Source organism: Mustela nivalis (assembly GCF_964662115.1).
Source record: "Mustela nivalis genome assembly, chromosome: 14".
Taxonomy (NCBI): Eukaryota; Metazoa; Chordata; class Mammalia; order Carnivora; family Mustelidae; genus Mustela; species Mustela nivalis.
Window position 1 is genome coordinate 23,533,925 of NC_139033.1, and position 23,978 is coordinate 23,557,902.

The 23,978-nt window shown below is 40.6% G+C and overlaps 1 protein-coding gene across 11 annotated transcripts in view; it reads right to left on the reverse strand.

Moving 5' to 3' along the window:
- The window catches only part of ZNF407 (zinc finger protein 407), a 439,083-nt gene that overhangs the window by 156,414 nt on the left and 258,691 nt on the right, over positions 1–23,978 (reverse strand). For all 11 annotated transcript variants that reach the window (XR_014302668.1, XM_082698666.1, XM_082698665.1 and 8 more), the window contains exon 8: positions 17,835–17,955. Coding sequence is in view for 10 of the 11 variants with exons in the window: in XM_082698666.1 (XP_082554792.1) it covers positions 17,835–17,955 (121 nt within the window). In the remaining variant the exon portion in view is untranslated. The remainder of the gene's footprint in view (positions 1–17,834; positions 17,956–23,978) is intronic.

Genomic DNA, 23,978 nt, shown 5'->3' on the forward strand with positions numbered 1-23,978 from the left:
AGCACAAATATCCACATATATAAGGGATAAAGATGTCATTTCTGATCAATACGGAAACGATGGGTTTTATATAATAAATGGTGTTGAGTCAAAAGCCTGCTGTATGGGGAGAAACAAATTAGATTCTTATAGCCCTAACCATGTAAAAATAAATGCCATTTGGATTTTAGCATTAACATAAGCACACAAAATTATAAAAGTGCTAGAAGAAAATACAAGAAAATATTTTTATAATCTTGGTTGGAAAGAGCACTCCTAAATTCAAAGCCCAAATGCTACAAAAAGATGTAGCAAAATAAACTTCGTAAAAGTTAAAACGGCTCTGTACCATAGTACGTTATAAATAAAGTTAAGACAAGTTGAGGAAATGAGAGAATACATGCAACATAAATAAAGACAAATGATTAATACAAAGACAACAAGACGAGCACTTACGATTAATAAGGAAAAAGAGAAAACTCTCGAAAGCTGAAGGACGAGCGTATAAGCAAGAAAGTTATAATTGGGGATCTATAAAAGGTCATGTAAGCATTAAAAGGTAATCAATGATTCTAGGAGCCAAGAAAATACAAATTAAAGCCTAAGAGAGGGGCAAAATTAAAGAATATTGGTAATATTAATTATTGGGAAGGGAAATGAGTATCACTGCTGACAAGTGTCAGCTTTTGGGAGACAGTTGAGGATAGCTTTCAACATTAAATCATACACATACTTTCGGATTTAGGAATTCAATTTCTAGAAATTAACCACCAGAACAATCATTAAACCATTATTTAGCTAAACATTAAACACTGAGAAAAAATTTGAAGCTAGATAGGTGTTAACAAGAGGAATGGGTCATTCATTTTGGTGACCCACACTGTGGGATTCAACACTGCTGAGAGGCAAGGGTTAACTTGCAAGCCTGCTTCCCTGTGGAGGAGCTGCTGTCCTACAAAGCTTCATGGAAGCCAACTACACCCTGGTAGAGCACTGGGAGGACACAGCCTGACTGCAGAAGAGAGAGGATATTCCCCAACCAGGAATGTTTCGTGGTGTGAGGGCAAGGCAAGGACCTGGAGGGCCAGGTTGCTACACTGCTCAACAATAGCTCTGAACACACATCCCTGGGAACAGCACTCCTCCAGTGAGGGAGCTGAACAGTTCCATAGCCAAAGACCCAGAACTTTCCCAGTATGGCCTCCAACACTGTAACATTGGGTGATGTTTCAGAGTACAAGAGGTGTGGACACAGGCTCAAGGGAGGAACAACGTCCACGAGCCTTTGACTTTCTCCCCACAAATGCCATTGACAAGGGCCTGGTAGGTACACTTCTCATCATTCACCCCTATTTGTTGGACCAAAACATCAAATAAAAGAAGGTAAGCCTTATGTCCCACTACAGAAAAATTTCCAAGACATACTATTAAGTTAAAACAAGTATAAAGCAAGTCCCAACTGAATACACATATGGCTTCTTCTAGCTCTTTAAAACTATATACACATAGTCACATAGACATATGAATGCACTAAATGGGTATAAAAAGGAAAGTCAGCAAACTATTGATGGTATTTATGGAAAGGTTTCCAAGCCAGGAAACGATCATGTTTGCTTAGTATATGTTTGGAACAGTTGGATGATTCATCAGAGTATCTTCTAGCTTTTACTCATGCAAAGCAAATATGATCAGAGCATGTATTTTAAAAGCAAGTGGACTGTACAGTATTGTATCAAATGTAAATATTATAAACAATAAGCAGTACAGCCAACATAAGCTGGGAACAGACCCGAAATGCAAAGATGCTCCTGTTTACATAGAGACAATTCACACTGATGAATCAGGTAAAAGATTTAAGTACAGTAAATCAAGCTGTAAAGGTAACCACTTGGATGGTCAAATAGAATACCACAATAAAAACAGGGAAGAGAGGAGGGGTGTTGCAGAAAATAGGGTAATCGAGCCAACTTTTTTGGACATGTTACAACAACCAGATGCTGTGTGCAAACCAAAGAAGAAAGGAATAGGCAAAGTATTTAGGTTTTCTCCACCAGGACCAAGATACAAATGATTTCAAGTGTTTATCTCAGGGGAAATGGGGTGCAACAGTGAAACTCTGACTTTTCAAATGACAGGGTTCAAATAATAAAAATAATGTACGATGGTAAATTTTATGGGTATTTAAGTAAAATAGATATTTAAAAATAATGGCATGTTTAATTACTTAAAAAATTATTCAAAGGCCTTTGTTGTTGTTGTTTTTAAAATAAGACAAAAAGAGTTTATAGGTATCAGAAATAATCACAAAATATAATGCCTTGAATTTTTCCTGAAAATTTTAATTGGGTAGCTTCTGGATCACCCTGCTCTAAATTCTGTGAATTTTCTTTTCATTTTCCCCCTTAACTGGTGGCTTCTATTAAATAGGGTAATTCCTACCAGATCACTTATGTTCATGACAGTCTGCTGTTCATAAATTCCAGTTCCTTGAAATTAATCGCTCTGACCACAAGAACCCATATACATTTTCTCTCTCCATTTCTCAGTTATAATTATGTTAGTGTACGTTATGTGATGGAAGGTGATGAGCATAATCTGATGCTAAAGCAGAACCACGTCTTATCAAACAAAAGAATTTGTTAAGTCAGCACAGAAGCAGATGGAAATCAAGGCATTACTGATCATCTTCCATTGCTCCCAAGTAGACACAGGGATCCAGGTTCCTGGTCATGGTGCTGTCCTTGTGCTCGCGGCCATGTTCTGAGAGCAGCTGGCACAGGGAACTGTGTGCCTAAGGAGAGAGCTGCCCGATGGCAGCTGCTGCACCAGCCAGGTGTGATCCCCAGGAGGCCTCTCTTAGCACAGGTAGGTGCTGGTCTAAAAGCCATGGGAACAAGGCCAGGCCAAACCCACTCCCTGGAAGGCACTTTCAGAAGATAAGCCATGTAAGCCCAATTACCACTTTAGTTCATATGTAAAGTGTCCAGTAACAAAAACAAAAAACAAAACAAACAAACAAAAAAAACCCTTATTTCCTCCTGTAGTAACTTCCTATTTCCAAAATGAATTTATTCAACCTATATTTAATGTAGTGCCTATCACACACAGAACAGGAAACATACAAAGGAAGGGTTTGGGTTCCGCCCCCATAGGCAATCCCGTTTGACAGAGGAGTCATGTACGTCCACAGTGTGCTTTGTAACAGAAAACGGAATTCTGAAACAGAGTGAACAATCTCACCTTTGCACTACTGCATTATCAATTAAAGATCCCTTCAATGGAATCTTTAATTGATAATGGCCTAAAGCCACCTTGCTTTTCCACACTACTTAAGATGCCTTACTGACTTCAGCTGATTTCTAACAAGACATACGAGGTGCACACTTCCTACAGAGAGAGCACCTCCTTCCGACGGGTTCATCATGTCAGAGGTTTGCCTACTGTGTCACCACTGCCACTGTTCCAGGTGAAGGCACAACCGGCCACCCGCTCCTCACCATTCATGGCCCCACGGTCACATCTCATTACAGTACTTCTCTACTCAATCTCTGCTCAAGGCATCTACAACCCAAAAGAGGAGAGAATCTGCTTTAAACCTAACAACCTCCTTCCCACCTTCTACTCTGTTGGAGAACAATGAAAATCACAAGGAAGAAAATGGGAGGCAGCAACACTGAACTCTGCTAGAAACCCAAATTACTTCGTTAGTCTTAACATTTCAAGAACGGCCTCCCTCCTCCACCCTGTGAAGTGAGAAAAGGAGACTGATTTAAATGTGTGGCCAGACCTGGCCTGTCCTCTGTGTCCTATGGAGGAAGGAGGGGCCACTGGTGAGTGCAAGCCCCGAAGAACCTTGATTTCTCCTTGACTCTTCTCTGGCTCAAAGAGAAACAATACATTGCATTAACTGTTTCAACTCTCAATATCCTGCTATATCTCCAGTGGAGGCCAGGAGGAAACTTCTACAGCAGGAGTCCTGCGAGTCTTCACCGCACTGCTCATGATGATCTAGAGGGAGCAGACAAAGGGCACTATACCAAGTGTGTTCTCAAAGTTATTTGGCCACAAAAACACTTTTTCTAAGCTGAGCTAACAATATCGCATGAAAATCATGATTTGTGAAAACCAAAACATCCAATTAGCCTACAGACTGTTCCACCTCCTTCCACTAATCTGTCGGCCAGCAGTAAGCGCCAGCAGAAACTCTCTTCAGTGTCATCTTGTCCTTCCTTTCGTACTGGACCTTTGGAAAACACAGCCCCCACCCAAGTCTTTACCTCTTCCCATTTATTTCCTTACATGATGGGTTTTATTCCGTCCTTTTCTGTTAACCGCCTAAGCTTAACAACATGAAATGTTGTCAAACCAGGAAAGGCACAAGGAAGAGAAGTCTTCTGAGCCAAAGGGTATGTACAAAGGATGTTCAGGAAGGGGTGGCCTGTCCATCCTTTTAGGTCCATGTAATCACTGGAGTCGTATTTGTAAGAGGGGAGAAGGCGACAAAACGGTGTCCAGAGACATACCCATGAAAGGGTCCGAACCACTGAAGTGGTATGTGACTGAACTGTGGCTGGAAGTTAGTGACCTGAGAAAAAGGCTACTTGACAAATCACGTGCCATTAAGACATATCCTATGTTATATAACATATAATAGATATATGAAAATCTACTGTAGCATTTCTAGTGGACAGATTTTTCAAATTCAAGGGGACATCAGTAGAATTTCACTGAACCAAATGTATTTTACATTATTTCTGATCGTCTAGGCCAGAGTTTGGTTTTACTTGGGACAATCTAATAATGTTGAAGAGAAAAGTAAAACGGCTCGATTTCAAACACCAACACCTTCCGAAAGGGTACTGCGGCCCGCGGGTGGCCTCACAGACAGACATGGCGGCACACACCACGACCTGCTCGAAGACTCTTCTTGTCTAGTTGCGGCGGGATGGACTCCCCTAAAATTGTAAATACTTCATGGGCCAAAGCAGACGGCATCCCTCACACACGGTCAACTAGAGGGCCTGGCCTGTCACCCACCCAGGCTGGGAGCAGAGCGAGCATGCGGGACGGGAGACGGGAAGTTTCTCTGCCAAGTGCATGACCACAGGAAACTGCAAGCTTTCCCCTCCCCGAAAGTCTTCCCAAAGAATCTTTCCCTGGCTGGAACTCCACTCCTTACAAAACTCCCCGAGTGCATATTTGCTCGATCGTAGATTTCAAGTGAATACTTTATTAATTCTGTTAAATTGAGTCTTATCAAGGAGCATTGAAGGCTTTTCTAATTCTGAAGTTATAGGATCACTTAGCAGAAACAGTTAACAGAAAATAGTCACTGATGGCGAGGGGCCACTGGATTTACTTACTAATCTATGTTCATCTTTACAAAATGCTCCACATAATCCATTTAAAAATAATAACCGGTTCATTTCAGTCTCTGCACACAATGCTTCTCTTTGTCCCTTGTAAGTCTCTCAAATGTCTTATTTTAAAGGAATATATAGTACTCCCGGAAGACATTTTCCCATTTCTATTCTCTTCGACTCCTGCGAGCCCTTGTTCTGTGTGATAAGGCAATCTCCTCCGGGATCGGAGCTGTGTAGTTTCGCACCACGAGTGACAAGGACTCGGCTTGAATAACTGCTGTACGCAGGTTGTAATTATGTCAGCTGGAGTGTTGAACAAGGGGACTGATTAATGTGAGCCCCAGCCCAGGCGCAGGCCCTATCAAAACCTCCGCGCAGGCCAGCAGTGGGGACGGGTTAAAGCAAAAAGACAAAACATGCTGTATCGCCCATGATAGATGAATTGCTCCAACAGTCTTCAGGCAGATGTTCTGGGACAGTATAATATACAATTACTCTGCCTTATCACTTTCCCAGGGACAATAAAGCTTCCTCCTTCTATAGCTCATGTGAGTGAAGGCAAGATTCGTTTTACTTTTACAACACTGACTCACTTATCATGGTGCCTTGATTGTGCTTTTACAGCTAAAGAAAACATATATTCCACTTTTAAACTAAAAAAAAAAACAAAACAAAACAAAGCAAAAAAACAAAACCTTAAAAATAAAACTGGAACCTGTTTTGAATCTCTTCGACATCAGAGCACACAATGTTTTAAAAGACTGTTCTGTTAAAAACGGATGTGAGGAAGGTGATGTGTGCATGTGCATATTAGTTAAAAACAGGGACATATAAACTCAAGAAGTAAGATTTGGGTCGCATAATCACTATATTCATAACATTGTGTTTCAACAGCCATAGAGAAATCATTAACTGAAAGGAACACGTAATTAAAACTATATATATATATGTGCTGATATCATCCATATATTTCTCTGGCCTGGGCCCACGGCCGCCTGAGTCTGGGACGACACTTTCCCAAAGACACACTTACTACTGCCGCTCCTACTGGTGTCTCTGGGCTCCTTCTTCCTGAAGGATGCCGCGTGAGCCAAGGGAGAGGACGGGAAAGGAGGCCGCCTCGGCTGCGTCCAGAGCATGGCACCGCCAGTGTAAGACGGACCTGCTTCAGGAGCACTGGGGTGTCAGTCCACGACGTTCCCCTGGACTCACAGCGATACTCCCAAATTTGTGACAAGGTGTATAGAACCGTCACAATTTGCAAAAAGGGAAATGAATGTACTTCTCATTTTTAAAGTTCAAAAACACGCTAAAGGCAAAAAATTGAGATGCAGCCATAACAACCCCAATCAATAATGAAACAGAGCAGACAAAACTGCAGTGGGGTCGAAGGAACCCCTACACAACATGCCTGAATGCAAACGCAAACAAACAAAAAGCATATGTCAACCTGTGGGACAATACGGATGACTTATGTCCACTTTTTAGTGCTGCAGTATCACTGACGCCAACACTCAGCCGTTGTCATGCACCCTAAGTCAGGGATACAAATCACGCCCCCATCTCACGGTAAGGAGTGAGAGGCGTGCTTTCTCTCCGTATCATACACATTCACTCCGACGGCAACGTGACCCTTATGATCGCGTCTCTGTGGGCGAGACTGCCGCAGTAGAGCACTAGCTTCCTAGAGACGCAGCGATCTGAAGAAGGGGAGGGGGGTCGAACTAAAACAGTCAGACAGAAGTCTGAGCACAAACGGACCCAGAAGATGGGAGTAAGCCCGCAAGTGACACGAGAGTTAGGGCGTGTGTAAGTAGGAATTCCTTAGTAGGAAGAAGTCCAGCACGCAAAAGATAGGTAAAACCGACGGCGTGGGCCGTAAATACACCGGGAGTCAGGTGCTATCACAGTTAACGGCCGAGCTCCTCCACTGGCTTATGACGTCACCAGAGCAGCCCACTGGATTTACTGGTCTGAGAAGAACCCCAAGACACTCACAAAAACTGTTTACAGTAAGTCACAGGAAAAATGTCACATTTTAAAAGACTGCATTTAAAAACGAGTGTTTGTTACACAACTACACAGGCTGATGCAAAGCAAACTTCTGAATTGCATGTAACAGTTAAAGTAATACAGGCTTTGCGGAAATTCTTCCTATAAAACCAACAAAACCCTAATATTGAGGGTGGGGAGTGGGGAGCGGAAAGCGACTAACACCACTGCACAGTGTCTGTGCTGCTGATCCAGATGCTTTCAGGTGCCGGAGGTGAAAGCAGGTGCCGTCAGAGCAGAGGCTGCAGGGCCGCGGCCTCCCCGCGCGGATATGGATGCGGCTCCAGGCCCCGACGGCGTCCACGGAGGCAGGCAGGACGTCTCGAAGCCCACCCTCCAGGCCCCTCCCACTGCGCAGAACCCCCACCCCGAACCGTAGCTGCCCCGCCCGGGCTGTGAGGGCTGACCTGGCCATGAACGTCTGGTCCCCGCCTTCACTAGACCTGGTCTTCCCGGCAGTCAGTGATCCCGGTCCCTGAGGCGGGACGAGCGCACGGCCCTCGCGGTACTGCACGGTGGCCTGGCTAAGCACTGCTCACTGGCTGCCCCCCCCAACCATGTCTCCTTTTCCACATTGTCCAAGGCAGCTTTCGCTCACATCAATGCCTTCAAGTTCTAGGTATGCCAGCCTCCTGCCAGCCTCACTCCGCACCTGCGGCCGTTTCCATGAGGGCAGCACATGGGCGCTGCAAAGCTCCCACTGCCCGGACCTCAGTCACTTCGTGGCAGGGACTGTCCTCCTCCCGCAGCAGAGACCTGGGGCACGGCACTGGCGGGAAGCCTGAGGCCCTGGCCTGCACCTGTCACCTTGCCCTGGGTTCCACTGGTCCAGTGCCTGAGTAGCACGGGAGGCCGCCTCCCCTGTCCTGGGCCATGCTGCCAGCTTAGGGCGGGCAGTCACGATGCTTCGGGGCACCCCTGCAAGCGTCTGTGGCACGACCTCCCGGCCCCTGCTCTGTCCCTCTCTAGCTCATCATTGGCACCGCATTGTGACCTCTGGCAAGAGAAATGTGAGTACATCCCTTTCCCACTTAAAATTCTCCACTGGCTCCCCACTGCCTTTGGGGTGAAACTCAAATGGTCCAGCCGGACTTGCTGCTGCCTTCACCCCCCACTCCCTGCGCCCAGCAGTCTGGGCCCCCTGTAGTGAGCAGGCGACTCACAGTCAAACGGAAAGCACAACTGGGGAGCAGAAAGTCCTGCAGAATCGTACCTTTAACTAAAATTAAAGCTGTCTTAAGTTTTTAGGACAAAAAAAAAATTCTCAAAATTAAGCACTAACCATTTTTTACTCCAAATAATACAATCCAAGGGACTGATTTCAGCACAGGCACTGAAAATTTACATGCTAATTTTTTTATGACATTTCATGTATTCGGTAAACATTGTAACTTAAGATGAGGAAAGAAAAGGCCAAATACAGTTCACCAGCGTCTACTCAAATCTTACAGAGTGAGAGATCTCCAAGCAGGGTCCTATGCTACAAAAGATAGAAAACGAGGGATGAGGGTTGTTTAGCAATGCTTAAGTTGAAATAATTAAGAATCAAGAATTACACTTTAAGGGGCAAGAACAAGGGTTAATATTAGGTTTAAATTCCCTGTAGGGAAAAGTATCAGCTTACATATTATGTCACAGAATAAGAGACTCTGGTTTATTTCTGTTACAGCTAACTCATAGCTGTGCAGTGAGGAAGAGGTTAGTATCGTTCCCTTACAAAAAAAAAAAAAAAAAAGAGAGAGAGAAAACGAAAAAGAAAAGGAAGAAAAAATTTAGGAGTATTTCTTGATCTAGAACTAATACAGCACTTCTCATAAGTAGGAGAAAGCCAACAGTTGGGGCTACATTCCTTTAATGAAGAAAACGAAGACAACAAAGACATGGTCTTGTTTGCAGAGACCTTCTGAAGGTAAAGCGACATCACACGCATGTGCCACCACACAGCAGGCCGCGTCTCGCTCCACGAACGAACGGGGGTTTCGTGTACAGGAGACGGTTCTTTCTTGTGCCTCCTTCAAACCAGTGCATCACCATTTTCTAAATGTTGCAAGTGTTTCTTTCTCTCAGTTTTTTACGGGCCCTAAAGTAGCAGTATTTCAGAATCTGTGAAAACAAAATGGTTTAACCACTACCTCCTCATTCTCACTGAACCAATGCTACCTGGTCCAACTTTTATACACTTTATGGTGTGCTTGTTAGTTTCTCCGACACTCACGGCGGAGTCTGTGAAACTCAGCCCCATGCTGGAAGGTGCGCCTGACGTTCTACTGACTCGTCAGTCCCTCCTGGCGATTACAGAGTTTCCCCTAATAAGCTACTCCGTGTGAGGCTCTGGCGCTCGGAGATATAGATAGTTACACAGCGGAGTGTTTTGTTGTGTGATAATAGCTCTAATGTCTGAGGAATAACTTATTATGCAAGAGACTATTGCCCAAAAAAATATTTTCTATTTTTTTCATCTCTAAGGCCTTTCTTTCTGCCACAATGTATACAGATATATCTAACTACCACCCAGGGGACTGTCCATAGTAATTCCTTGTAGAAAGACCATCCCCAAAGATAGCTTTGGACCTTCTATAATGACTGGATTTGGGATTCGGCAATAGCAGGTTAGATAAACATGTTTGTCTAGCTTCTACTCGAAGAGATAGCAGAGGGAATGTGTGGTCACTTTGTGTTCAAAACGGCTCTTCTAATTAATCTGTGATCTCAGTGCTTAGTGCAGCCTCGTCGACAAACAAAACAACTTACTTGTACAATAAACAGGACAGATTAGCTCAGATTTTTTTTTCTCTTTTAAAGACATCAGAACAGATTTGTAATTTTTAATGCTATGGAATCTATTTGTGTAAAGGTCCACAGGTTTGGGTCAAAGAAAATCTGTTTTGTTAGATGAAAATGTATCCGCTTCCACTAAAGACCTGACAAAAAGCGCTCGCGCCGCATCGCTGCCTGGCGCGTCGGGCCGAAGCGGAAATTGAAGCAGCCCGCGCGCCCGGGCTAGAAGCCGGGGAGAAAGGTTCGAGTAGAACATGCAATTGTATAAAAATAACATTAGACTAAACAGTATAGAAAACACAAACCAAATCAGAATCACAGTTAGAACCACTGAGATTTAAAAAAAAAAAAAAAATCACTAATAAAACAGCCAGAGAAGATGAGGAGATGCTTGTTCTGAGAGAATTCAGTTCCTGCTGAAAACGGTGAAAAACATTAGGCAAAAAAGCATTCACATACAGTACAACTTATATACTGTACTTAATACAGTACGTTTCTGTGCTGTATTTAATTCAATACAGTACGTTCTGACTTCAACAGAGAAAACCTGAAAAGAAGATATAGTTAGGTCATTTTACTATACAACCCCTCAAAAAACCCCACCTGAACATACCAGAACCATCTACAACTCCGTCAGGACCGCTTTGTCACCTGCTAGACCTCCTAAGCGGCGCAGACACCTGCCAGGGACCGAACCTGGCTCCGAGAAGCACAGTGAGGCGAGCCGAGCTGTGCCCGGCAACCAGCGGCAGGGGGTGGCTCGCCCGGGGAAGCGCCCACTGCGAGCACAGGGCCAGGGGCACTGTCGGAAGAGTATCTTGCAGGTGTCATCGTACTAGGAAAAGTATGTAAAGTAACTGGAATTTAGAGGCTTTCAAACCACCCTTTCAGCCTAGTCCATTTGTGTCCTAGTCCGTTAACTGGATCAGCAGCTACAGCAGAGCAGAATCTAAAGCGACAAACAGGCTTGGGGTAAATGAAATAATGGAACAGAATTCACTGCTACTTTAAATGACATTTTTTTTTTTTTTAACTACTGGGATTTTTCTGTTGTTTCAGTGAGAATATTTAAGTCCTATTCTCTTAACTACTTCCAAATACGTAACAGTCCTATTGGAAACCATCACCATGTTTTTATATCAGATCCTCAGACCTCGTCTTCTAACTGAAAGTCTATCCTTTTGTTGTTGTCTGTTTTCTTTAAAGATTTTAATTATTTGTTAGAGAGTGAGAGAGAGCACAAGCAGGGGGAGTAGCAGAGGCAGAAGGAAAAGCACACTTCCGGCTGAGCAGGGGACCTGATGTGGGGCTCGAGCCCAGGACTATGACCTGAGCTGAAGGCAAATGCTTAACCCACCGAGGCACCCCCAAGTCTATACCCCTTTACCAGCATCTCCCCATCTCTCTGGCACCCACTACCCCAGTCCCAACCCCTGGAAACCACTTTTCTGCTGGTTCTATGGGTCTGTCCTTTTTTTTTTTTTTTTTTAAAGATTCTGTATACAAGGAGCACCTGAGTGGCTCAGTGGGTTGAGCCTCTGCCTTTGGCTCAGGTCATGATCCCAGAGTCCAGGGATCAAGCTCCACATCGGGCTCTCTGCTCGGCGGGGAGCCTGCTTCCCCCCTCTCTCTGCCTGCCTCTCTGTCTACTTGTGATCTCTCTGTCAAATAATGAATAAAATCTTAAAAAAAAAAAAAAAAGATTCTGTATACAAGTGACATTCAGTATTAGCCTTTCTCTGTCTAGCTTATTTCACTGACAAAAACAGTTTTGATTTAAAGTCTGCTCTGATACAACTAGGCTTGTAGCATCAATCAAATTGCTTTAAGAATAAATTTTATCTAATATTAATACTACATATTGTCATTTGGTTACTTTTATGTAATGTCATTATTCCTTGAGAACTTCGAAATCACCCGAAAGAAATGAATGCTACCTCTGATTTTTCTGATAAAGAAATGCGTGCTATTCATTTGGTATGTATAATTTCACTCCTCTCTTGCTATCCATGATGTCCTGCTACAGACACTAACATCTATTTTTTCTTCCTATCATCATTCAGGGCAAATCCAAGTTTGCTCTATCCACTGCTTCTCCCGGTACAACCTGTGACCCTGCACAGGAAGCCAAAGGAAAATTGAAACTCTCGGAAGAGATCATCCTAAAGGAGAAAATGATCCCCTGGGGAGTTAGTGTCCCTCGCTCAGGATGCGGCTGGAACAAACGGAGGATAGGAACAATGAGACCCGCTGCACACTGAATTCTTAATGCCACAATAACCACGGTAGTTTATCTTATTATTTAATTATGCATAATAAACATAAAATGTTTATATAGCAAGATTACATACAAATGCATAATATTACCTAAGACCTGAAACAAATTTTCATAACTGAGACTCTTTATAGAAATATATGTTTGAAAAATTAATTCAAACTTTAAGGGGAAATAATTATTACAAATACAATTTTTTTGTCCTTGCAGCTTAAAACTACCCAAAAAAATCTTCATGTAAAGTGAAGAGTTTAATTAAAAGCATTTTTGACCAAAAAACATCTTTCTGACAAGTATTTTCTAAGACAAATAAAACACAATTAGAGGGTCACACACACTGCAGGTGGTGGTGACAAATGGCACACTGTACCTACTCTAGTCATGGGGGTGACAATTTATGGAATCTTTAAGAAATACTTAAGATATTTAGAGGACTAATAGTAATAGAGAAACATGAAGGAGTATCACAAAAAGCCCATTTCTAGTTGTGATATCACTTCTTCAATTAAATGTTACATCAAATATTCTTAGCCTCACCCTCACTCAGACAGAAAAGAAAAACCTTCTTGAGAGCAAAACCTTATTTATGTATTAGTGACTCCTATGGACTACACCGGCCAAGAGCTAAGGAAACTAACAAGTGTGTGTGGGGGGAAATCAGTGTATTTCCTACAACTTCAGCGAACAACGGAGTGAATCTTTCCCATGAAGCAGGAATTGCAGATTTTATTCCAAAGATCAATGATACGGTGATATTTCTATTGGGGTTATAATAACCAGTAATTTAAAAATAACAGAAATAGTAAATAAAATGAAAAATGGAATAGTAAAAAAAATATTTTTAAGACTATGTATAAGACTGAAGGTACGAAGGTAGTTGTACAGCTGAGGAAAACTCTGGCCAAAAGCAATCTTGGGGAACACGCACACTATTCCGACATCCACAACAGGGACACAGAACATAAGTGACCAAATTGCCAGAGTCTGACTTGAAATTTTAGCTTTAATTTGCTAAATGACATTTAAGGTATAACATATGATAATCCTTAATATTTTTAATACTGCAGGTAGCATTGTGTCTTTTTTTTGTTTTCTCATGACTTAAAAGGTTTACTGTTTAAAACACATCTATTGTATTCTCCTATAAATCCTAAATAAAAAATGGAGGGTAATTAGAAGAGGACTTTCATGTAAAAGAGAGGCCAAGTATAGCCATCTATTTTGTTGTGAGAGCCAGTGTCACCAGTGAAACAGAATACAGTTCAATGTTAATAAATTCTATGGGGAAATAAGGATTTACATTTTTAGAAAGGGTGCTTACATAATGCTTTAAAGATTTTCTATTTTGTAACATAGAAGTGACAATATATAACAAAGGGAAATAAAAATACAGAAAAATGCTGGACTGTTTCCATTTTAATGTAGAAACAAACCTAAAGAGTTTGCTGCACAGAAAATATGGCAGGACAGTGAGCTATGAATCTAAATTTATGCTCTGAAATTATAATGAATAGTAATTAATGGCAAAAAAGTTATGGAGTAATGATGGAATATACTGATTTGTAATAGATTAGACTTTTGGATATTTTAGACAGCAAAAGCTTAGGAAAAGGGGTACATGTTTATATCTGAATAGAATGAGATGTCATTGCTTAAATTAATAATGCAAACTTGAAAAATAGCCCCAGGTTCAAAAGACCAATTATAAAATTCTTTTGTAAACAAATCTATATTCACATTTTTCATGAATAATTATAACTACAAGTATTTCTTCACTAATGTTCAATTTATAAAATGAAAAATATATTTTCAAGTGAAACTTAAGTAATATTTCAGTTTCTAATGATGGTAAACTTACCTGCAAATAAGTGTTAATAATGACAAACACAGGAATACTCTATGGGAATAATTTTTACATTCTATATTAACAACAAATAAAAATCTAAATGGGAAAAAAGTTAAAGTGTTTTAAAGCAAAAAATAGAAAAATATCAATAGGACAAATATAACCACATCATCTTAAGAAGAAATGTCTGATGATCTTATGAATATTTTTATTCCATGGAAGTCACACATACTCAAAAAAGGAAAAAGATATTCTCCTTGTTGTTATAAGGCAGACATGATAAAAGCATTTTCTTATTACACTATGCAACCAAGACGATCATCGTAAACTTCTCTGCTCATTTTTAAATCTTTTGCTCATCAACAAGAAAACAAAGGTATCTGTTGCAACTGCCACATTTCATTCATAGTTCCTAACATCACTATTCATGTACCTGCAAGGGTTGGTATTCCTAAGCAAGGTTAAGTTGTCTTTGTTCACGAGCAAAGCAGACCTAACCACATGTACATGGGCCTGTTACATGAATAACAAGTGTTCAAACTGTTAACTGTCAATAATCAAATTTCCAAAAATTTCTAAAGAAAGATAAAACCAACCTTTTATCAAGAATTTCAAACATTTCAAAAGGAAATTTGACAGACATCATGAGATATAAGTGTCCCGAGTATTAATTCATAGGGCAGTGGCAATATTCTTGAAAAACACCGTCTCCTTTTACCCACAGTGGCTGTCGGAGGCATTGCAGGGATGGAACCCAGCTACCTCAGATGCCTTCTGAACGGACGTGATGCTGTGTCAGGGAGACCGCGTGCATACAAAGCAGAGATCACAACCTTAACCTCATCAAAAGCATAATACGATTTCAAACCAAGAAAGCCTGAAATATTTTGAAATGGTTAGGCACACAAAGACTAAATCTACCAAAACATAGTACTTACCAATGAGACAATATTCTAACCCCTATCTTTGTAGTAATACTATAATAATTAATAATCATAGTGATACTATTAAATAAATTTAATAGTATTAAAAGCCGTAAGTCATACTTCTAGGAATTTCTTTTGCAAAAAATCATGGATATGCACAGAGATTTAGGAGTAAGCATTCTCAAATGAAAATGCCTAAAAATAGCCCAAATGTCTAAAAACCCTCATAAAGTGACTGCTGTTTATCTGTCTAACTTGAAGCCATGCAAGCAACAGAATGCACTGGAGACGAGCGGTCCTCAAGTGAGGCATTCAGAGCTCGACGGATTGTCAGTGACTATGTAACAGACGATGCTGGGTTTAATGTATTTTTGACAACTTCAAAAACTGGGGGAAAGTCCATCAGCGCATGCGTTATAAATAAACTTCAAAAAACAGAAGACCTTCAGGGCACTGACCCTCTTGCACTGAATACGATCCTGAGGTCACCAGGTGCAGCAACACCTGTAACCATCCAAGGGACAGTCTGAGAGGAAACCCAGGGCGCCCGCGTCTCTGTCAGGCCGCGCCCCTCCTCTACCGTGAGCGAGGCTCCCGGAAGGCTGCTCCTCTCGCCACCTGTATTTCACGAGAAGTTAAGATGGCAGAGCCCACTGGGTCCGCTCCTGCAGAGCCTGAGCCCTTAGCTACCCAGCCTCCTGCTTACCCCAGAACAAGGACACAGACCGGACACCAGGGCTAACTCAACAGCTATTCTGATCAATAGCTTCCCCATTGGAAAAATTTTTCCTGTCAAAACAGCATCATATAATTATTCCTTAATATTATGAGTAAATATTACAGATGTTACCTAAGAAATTCACTTTTAAGCAGTAAAAAACGCTTTTATATATTTTATATAGGGGTGTGGAAATAATCCTGTTTGAAACAACAGTTCTGCTACTTTTGAAACAACAGATCGAAAACCACAGTTACACAAAATTAACAGAACGGAAAGGTGGTCCCAATTTGTTAAGTCTGAAACCTAAAATTTAAAATAAAAAAATCCCCCAGAACCACAACTCAAATCTAATGCATACAATATAGACCGAAAGGGTATAATCCTGAGCTTAAAGAGATAATTAGGGGAAATTTTTATAATTTCTCTAATTGCTTTTCTGCGTTTTATGCAGAAGGCAACTATACAGTATGACCTCTTCAGTATGGAAAAGAATATTCTGTTTATTTTTTAAAGAACTCATATCAACACCTTAAAATCTCTATGTCTACCTCTAATTGGATCACCATTTTACCAAATTTCCCAGAAACACCAATCTAGTGCTTAGCAAAGACAGAACTCATAAAATGTTGAATGAATGAATAATTAATGAATGAAATATATCTGTAATATCTCTGTAGTATTAAATGACCTTTCACATAAAACTTACTGCAATACTGAGGATAATAATAGAGATTATGGCAATCTATTTACCGAATACACAGGCTACAGGAATCCACAGGAATACAAAAATGTCTTTTTTAATGAAGGCTTCAGGCTTAAGGTATATATAGATCCTAACGTTTAACAGTAGTGGGCTGGTTGAAAGAAACCCCCTCCACATCCCTGTGTCGTCATGTGTAATGGGGTCCACAAGATCTTCAGCTCTGGAATGGAGAAGGCCCTCACACAGAGACTCAGGCTGCACAGTGTAGCTGATGAGGCCCTCAAGACACATGTCATCTGGCTGCCTGCAGACTCTGTGGTGTCTAACAAACCATCTAATGTGCTCTGAATCCATTCTCATAGGCTGCAGGTATAGCACGATCTGGCTGCAATGTCCAGTTCCCATTTTAATTTTCACCTGCACCCTCCACACACACTTCATCACAGAGTTAAACGGGATGATTTACCACTGCCTGACCATGTCGTCTTGAACTTCTGGCACCTATGTCTTGCTGTGGCTGCAAGGCTGACTCTGCAGTGCGGCAGACATCCCTTAGCCACCAAGGATCGCAGGGAACAGGCTGAGCACTTGTGATCTGGATCACACTGTCGGCCCGAAAATGCTACAGTACACCATTACCTCCTGTGCTCAGGTCGTGGACATTTCCTCATCTTTTAAGCACCAGCTGAAATGTTGTCTCCACTAGGAGGAAGTGCATGTGGCTGGACTGGTTTCTTCCTAGGAACACTCCTGGCCTTTTTCTTTCCTGACTGAAATCTGTATTATAACTCTTTAGAGGCACTACTAGTCACCTATTATGCCTCAACGTCCTTCATTTCTTGCATTGTCTTCACTGCCTAAAAGTGCTTCACTCAGTGTAGACGAGGGCCACATGCATGGAATAACTCATGAAGTGGGACGATCCCTTACTCTGGCCAAGAAATAAAGTCACCTGAAATTCAGGTGTATAAAGGATTACAAACCCCAAGTATCAACATTATAAAAAATGGAAAAGAACTTTACAATTTTAAAAACAGTCACTAAAATTGGATGGTGAAATAAACTCCTGACCTAGGAAGGGAAGGAATCCTGCTTTACGCTGTGCTAATTCGTGTTCATCAGAAGAGTGATTCCTTCCTTGAACACAACGCGACGGCCACTGACTCCACCTGCTTGGTAACAAACCCTTACCTGTAGTCACACCAGGGGCACCTGTAAGGCTTCTCTCCGGTGTGCACCCGCTTGTGCCGAGTCAGATGAGACTGGGTTGTGGAGGCAAAGCTACACTCATCACATTTGAAAGGTTTTTCTCCTGCAAAATATAAAGCAGTGCTATACATGAATAATTATAAAAACTGGAAATGAAGGGCCAAACCTGCTACTAACAATTAAAAAGAAACTTATTTCCATAAAAATTTAAGAATATAGTTCAATGGGCTACTCATATTTGGGATGCCTGAATATTCACTCCCCGAGTGAGAAACTTAGAAGATACCACTGATTCTTACTTCTCTATTTGAATGGAGGCAAGGTACATATTATGGCGCTCAAATGTAACTTCCACAAACTTACACAAAAGCCTGGTCCAGCACTGCATTTGGAGTCATCTGACAAACTATGTTACACTAGAGCCATTAGAAAAATCTCCCTGAGGATAAAAGCATGAAAAATCATAGAATAGAGATATTCTTTGAATATACTGTATAAAATCTTAAAGTTAAATATGAAGAAAAAAATAAAGCTCTAATTTGATACCAATGAGAAAACTGTTTGAGGTAAGGAAAATTTACAGTTCACTAAAGGTGAGTAAGAGGTCACCACAGAAAAACAGGCCTCAAAGAAACACGTGCAATACTATTTCACAGTGTCCCCCGGCTGGATCTAACTGCTCTACCCACACGTGCACTTCACCCGTCAGCTGGCTCAGGCTTGCACGCTCACGGCTAGTCTTCCGACTGACATCTTTCTCTGCACTCACCACTCCCCCTGCGCACACACACATTCAAAGAAATAATCAAATCTCAGTTTTTAATTGTATTAGCCATACTGGCTGGTAAGTACTTGAAATATGGCTATTTCACTCAGTATAAGCTTTCAATTTGAAAAACTGATATGGGATTTACCTATGTAAAAAAAAAAAAAATGTCTGTAGAGAATAGCTTGGGAATGTGAATCTACTTTCTAAGTATAAATTTTATCAAATCTAAATATCAGTCACGGATTAGATATAAAAATTTAGCCTCTGGACTGAGATGTGCAAGAAGTATAAAATGCACTCCAAATTTCAACATCCCAGAACAGGAAAAATATAATAATTTATATTGATTTCATGTTGGAAATAATTTGAGTTATTTCCGTAACATTTTTTTTTTAAGTTTCGAGCTTTTATTGGCGTTCCAGTTAATTAACATAGTGTGTGATATAAGTCTTAGGAGGAGATTTAGTTATTCCCCACCTACATACAAGACCCAGTGCTCAGCATCACAAGTTCACTCCCCTTAACTCCCATCACCTATTGCCCACAACCCCAATCCCCCCAGCCCGCCTCCAGGGACCTCCAGTTCATTCTCTACAGTCGAGACTCTACACAGTTTGCCTCTCTCTTTCTTGTTCCCCCATGTTCATCTCTTTTGCTTCTTAAATTCCATCTATTAGTGAAATCATAAGGTATTTGTCTTTCTCTGACTGACTTATTTTGATTAGCACAATACACTCTAGCTCTATCCACGCTGTTGCAAATGGCAAGATTTCATCCATTTTGATGGCTGAATAATATTCTTACATATACATATGTATTTATGTATATATAGGAATACACACCACATCTTTATCCATTCATCAGCTGACTGGCCATTTGGGCTTTTTCCCATAATCTGGCTCTTGTTGATGATGCTACACACCATGTCCCTCTGAATCAGCATTTTGCACCATTTGTACCCATTTTGTAGCATATTGGTTCCCTTTGTACCAGGTGGTTTTGAATCACCGAGCAGTCCCATTGCTAGATCATAGGGGAGTTCTACTTTTAATTTTTGAGAAACCTCCATAATGTGTTCCAGAGTGGCTGCACCAGTTTGCATGCCGACCAGCAGGGTTAAGAGAACTCCCCTTCCTCCGCATCCTAGCCAACATTTGTTGTTTCCAGTGCTGTTAATTTTAGCCATTCCAATAGGTGTGAGGTGGTATCTCATTATAGTTCTGATTTGTATTTCCTTGATGATGAATGATGTTGAGCATCTTTTCGTGTATCTCTTAGCCTTCTGGATGTCTTCTCTGGAAGTGTCTACTCATGTTTTCTGAATTTGTATGGGACCACAAAAGACCCCAAATAGCCAAAGCAATCTTGGAAAAGAAAAGCAAAGCTGGAGGCATCACAATTCTAGATGTCAAGTTACATTACAAAGCTGTAGTGATCAAGACATGATGATACTGGCATAGAAACAGACATATAGATCAATGGGACAGAATACAAAATCTAGAAATGGACCCACAACTGTATGGTTGACTAATCTCTGACAGAGCAGGAAAGAACATCCACTAGAAAAAAGACAGTCTCTTCAACAAATGGTGCTGGGAAACTAGACGGCTCCATGCAAAAGAATGAAACTGGACCACTTCCTTATACTATACATAGAAATAAATTCAAAATGGATGAAAGACCTAAATGTTAGACAAGAAACCATCAAAATCCTAGAGGACAACACGTAACCTCTTGGACACTGGTAATAGCAACTCCTTAACTAAGTATGTCTCTGGAGGAAAGGGAAACCAAAGCAAAAATAAATTATTTGGAACTTCATAATCAACACAAACAACAGAACTAAAAGGTGACCTCTGGAATGGGGAATCTGCAAATGATACGTCTGATAGAGAGTTAGTGTCCAAGATACATAAAGAACCTATAAAACTCAACACCCAAAAAATAATCCAGGTTAAAAAATGGGCAGGAGACATGAATAGACATTTCGCTCACTATTTAAAAAAGCAATTCACCTGTTACTCTTTTTTTTTTTTTAAACATGGTTGCCAGGAAACCTAAAATGACAAGTGTAGCTTCCATGACATTTCTGTTGGACAGCAATGAACTAGAGAAAACTTCACAACCACCTCCTCCCCCAAATTATCTATAATATACAATAATACTCCTCTCAGCAAACGTTCTTTCTGAGAAGTTTTACACACAGATTAATTTTATGTATGTGCAAAATTCTACTTGCCACATCTTAATTCTGGTGTTTTTTTTTTTTTTTTTTTTTAAATAGCTTTACAAGTATACTGACTTATGTAGAAAACAAAGGATGAACTACCTTGGTATAAAATTACTCTACATCAATTCCACTAGCAGCAAGACTACATCTGTCCTGAAAACTAGAATGTTTAGAGTCTTGTCCTATTTATGTGTCAGTTAGCTGAACACATTCACGTTTCAGCAGATGGCGTCCTACCTACTACTGCAGGCCGGGTGGCGGCTGGAAGAAGCCAGATGGCCTTCAATCCCAGTCCAGGTTTTGCCATATTTCACTCCCTACCTGTCAACCCCCTGGACAAGATCAGAAGGGTAAAACCACCAAACAAACAGGACAGCAGGACAGTTATGAGGATTAGAGAAGACAAAGCACATGCAAGGTACTTCTCAGAGGGTCCAATGCCTCGCTGCTTCTGTGGCCTGTGTGCCTGGAGTGGCTGAACACAGGTCCGGGCACACTGCCCTACCACGGAGATGAAGAGGGGGCACACCCCCGTGCTTCTTGTCAAGCTTTCCAAACCAGTAAAAAGACAAACCTTTGGTTTTTTTTTTTTTTAGACAAATCTTTTTATATACAAAACAATTATTTGGTTTCTCACAGTGAATTTAACATAGAGAAACCATTTAATGGATCCTACAAGGAAATACTTGATTTATTTTTGTAAAAATAAGAACATATGCAAAGCAGAGTAAAATCTTGGGAGTTGAGAGGCATATCTGTACCTTTCAGCCATTTATTCTCAAGATAAATCCCACCTATAACACAATTGAGTGGTCATTCAGGGTCAACTTGAATAACTTTGTTCACGGTCTCTAAACTGCTGGTCAAGGCACTTACATTGGTAGAGACAACTATACCGAACTTATACAAAAGCTCCCTTTCATGATGATGGTGGATTTTGCTTTTGTTTGAGACAGCAGATGATCTTCCTCTTGCCGAGGCTGAAGAAAATCTCTATGTCTTCAAATTTGATATAGAAATATGCTATATCATAAAGACACAAACATCCACATGGAAACATATCTGAAAACTTCTCCATTCACTATGAGAACTGAACTGCAAGACTATTTTAGCTACACACCAACATCACAGAGCAGCTCACATGGACAACAGGAACACAAAGTGATGCACTCATCTGGATAAAACCACACACATTATTAACTGTTTTGCTAACTTAATGTAGCTACACTGACCATACAAGGTGGACTGAAACTACCACCACAATCAAGACAATGAACACAGCCACCACTCTCCAAGGTCCCTTTCTCTCTCTGGCTCATTCCATCCTCAAACAAACTCTCATCTGCTTTCTGTTGCTATATATTAGTTAGCATTTCCTAGATATTTCTATACATAGAGTATGTACTCTCTTTTGTCTGACCTTGTATCAGCATTACTTTGCGACTCATTCATGTTGCTCCAAGCGTAAATATTTGTTTTTTATTACAAGTGGAGGAGTAGCATTCCATGATATGAATGCACCACACTGTTTATCCATCCACCAACTGAAGGACGTTTGAATTGTTTGCATTTTGGGGTGTTACAAACTAAGCTGCTACAAATCTTTATGTGCAAGTCTATGCATGGACATGTATCTCTTTTCCTCTTGGGAAAACATCTAGGAATGGGTTGCCTGGGTCATTTGGTAGGTACATAATAATTTTATAAGAAACTGCTAACCTTTTTCCAGAGTGATCTGACCATTTTACATTCCTACTAGCAGTAGAGGAAAGTTTCCACTGCTCCAAATCCTCACCAATACTTGGTACGGTCAGTGCTTTCAATTTGTATTTTTCTAATGATGTTGAGAATCATTTCATGTGCTTATCTGCCATACATTTATATCTTTGGTGACATGTCTGTTCAAATCATTCAACCCCCTTTTAGTTGTTTGTTTTCTTGTATTCTGAGACTCCTTTATACATTACAAATACAAATCCTCAGTAAGATTTGTGATTCATACATACTTTTCCCCAGTCTTGGTTTGTCTTCACATCCATTCTCTTCACAGTGCCTTTCCACAGGGGAGCAGCTAACTAATGTATAAAGTTTTTAGTTTGTCAGTTTATAATTTTTCAAGTTATGGGTTTTTTTTTTCTAATTAAAAATCAGGCTTCTGATGTGGTATCTAAGAAATCTTTGCTAATCTATGGTTAAAAAGATTTTTCTTCTAAATTTTCTCCTAGAATTTATATAGTTTTCAATTTTATATTTAGAACAGTTTGGAGTTAATGTCATACATGATATGATATACAGATCAAAGTTCATTTTTACTGCATACATATATCCAATTAATCAAGCATTATATATTAAAAAGGCTGCATTGTCTTTGTTCCTTTGTCAAAAATCCATTGATCATACAGACGAGGGTCTGTTCTGTAATTTCTGCTCCGTTCCACTGACAGATGTGACTTCCTGATGCCAATACCAGAGTGACTTGATTACTGTAGCCTTATGGTAAGTCATGAGGCCAAGTTTGTTCATCGTCCTCAAAACTCTTTCAGATAGTTGCATTTCCAATTTTAGTCCATGTGCTGCTTCTGTTTGAATTTTAAAATGAGCTTGTCAATCTTTTAACACCAACAAGAAGCTTGGCGGGATCTGAATCTTTTGAGTCCATGAACATGGTATGTCATTCTATTTAGGTTCTTTAATTTCTCTTGGCAATTTTTGGCAGTTTCCAGTGTAGGAGTTTTGCACATCCTTTGTTAGATTTCTCTCTACATATCATACCTTGGTCACAGACAACTGACAACTACAGGCATGGATCTATCCTGTTCCACTGATGTAAATGTGTAACTTCAGGCCAATACAATACGGTCATGACTATTGTAGCTACATAATAAGAGATCAAGTTACGTAGTACAAATAATGAATCTACGTAGTCAAACAATAAAAGATGTTATTTTCATTAAGCAAGTAGACAACTATATCCTGATGTCTCCTTATTCCATTCAAACTAGTGTCTGAAAATGTGTCATGTCACAACTCACTGCTAAATTGTTTATTCAAATAGCCTTGGGGTAGGCATCTTTAATCTATCCATTTTTCATGGATTTGGCAGGAATCTAGAGAGGATAGAGGGTGA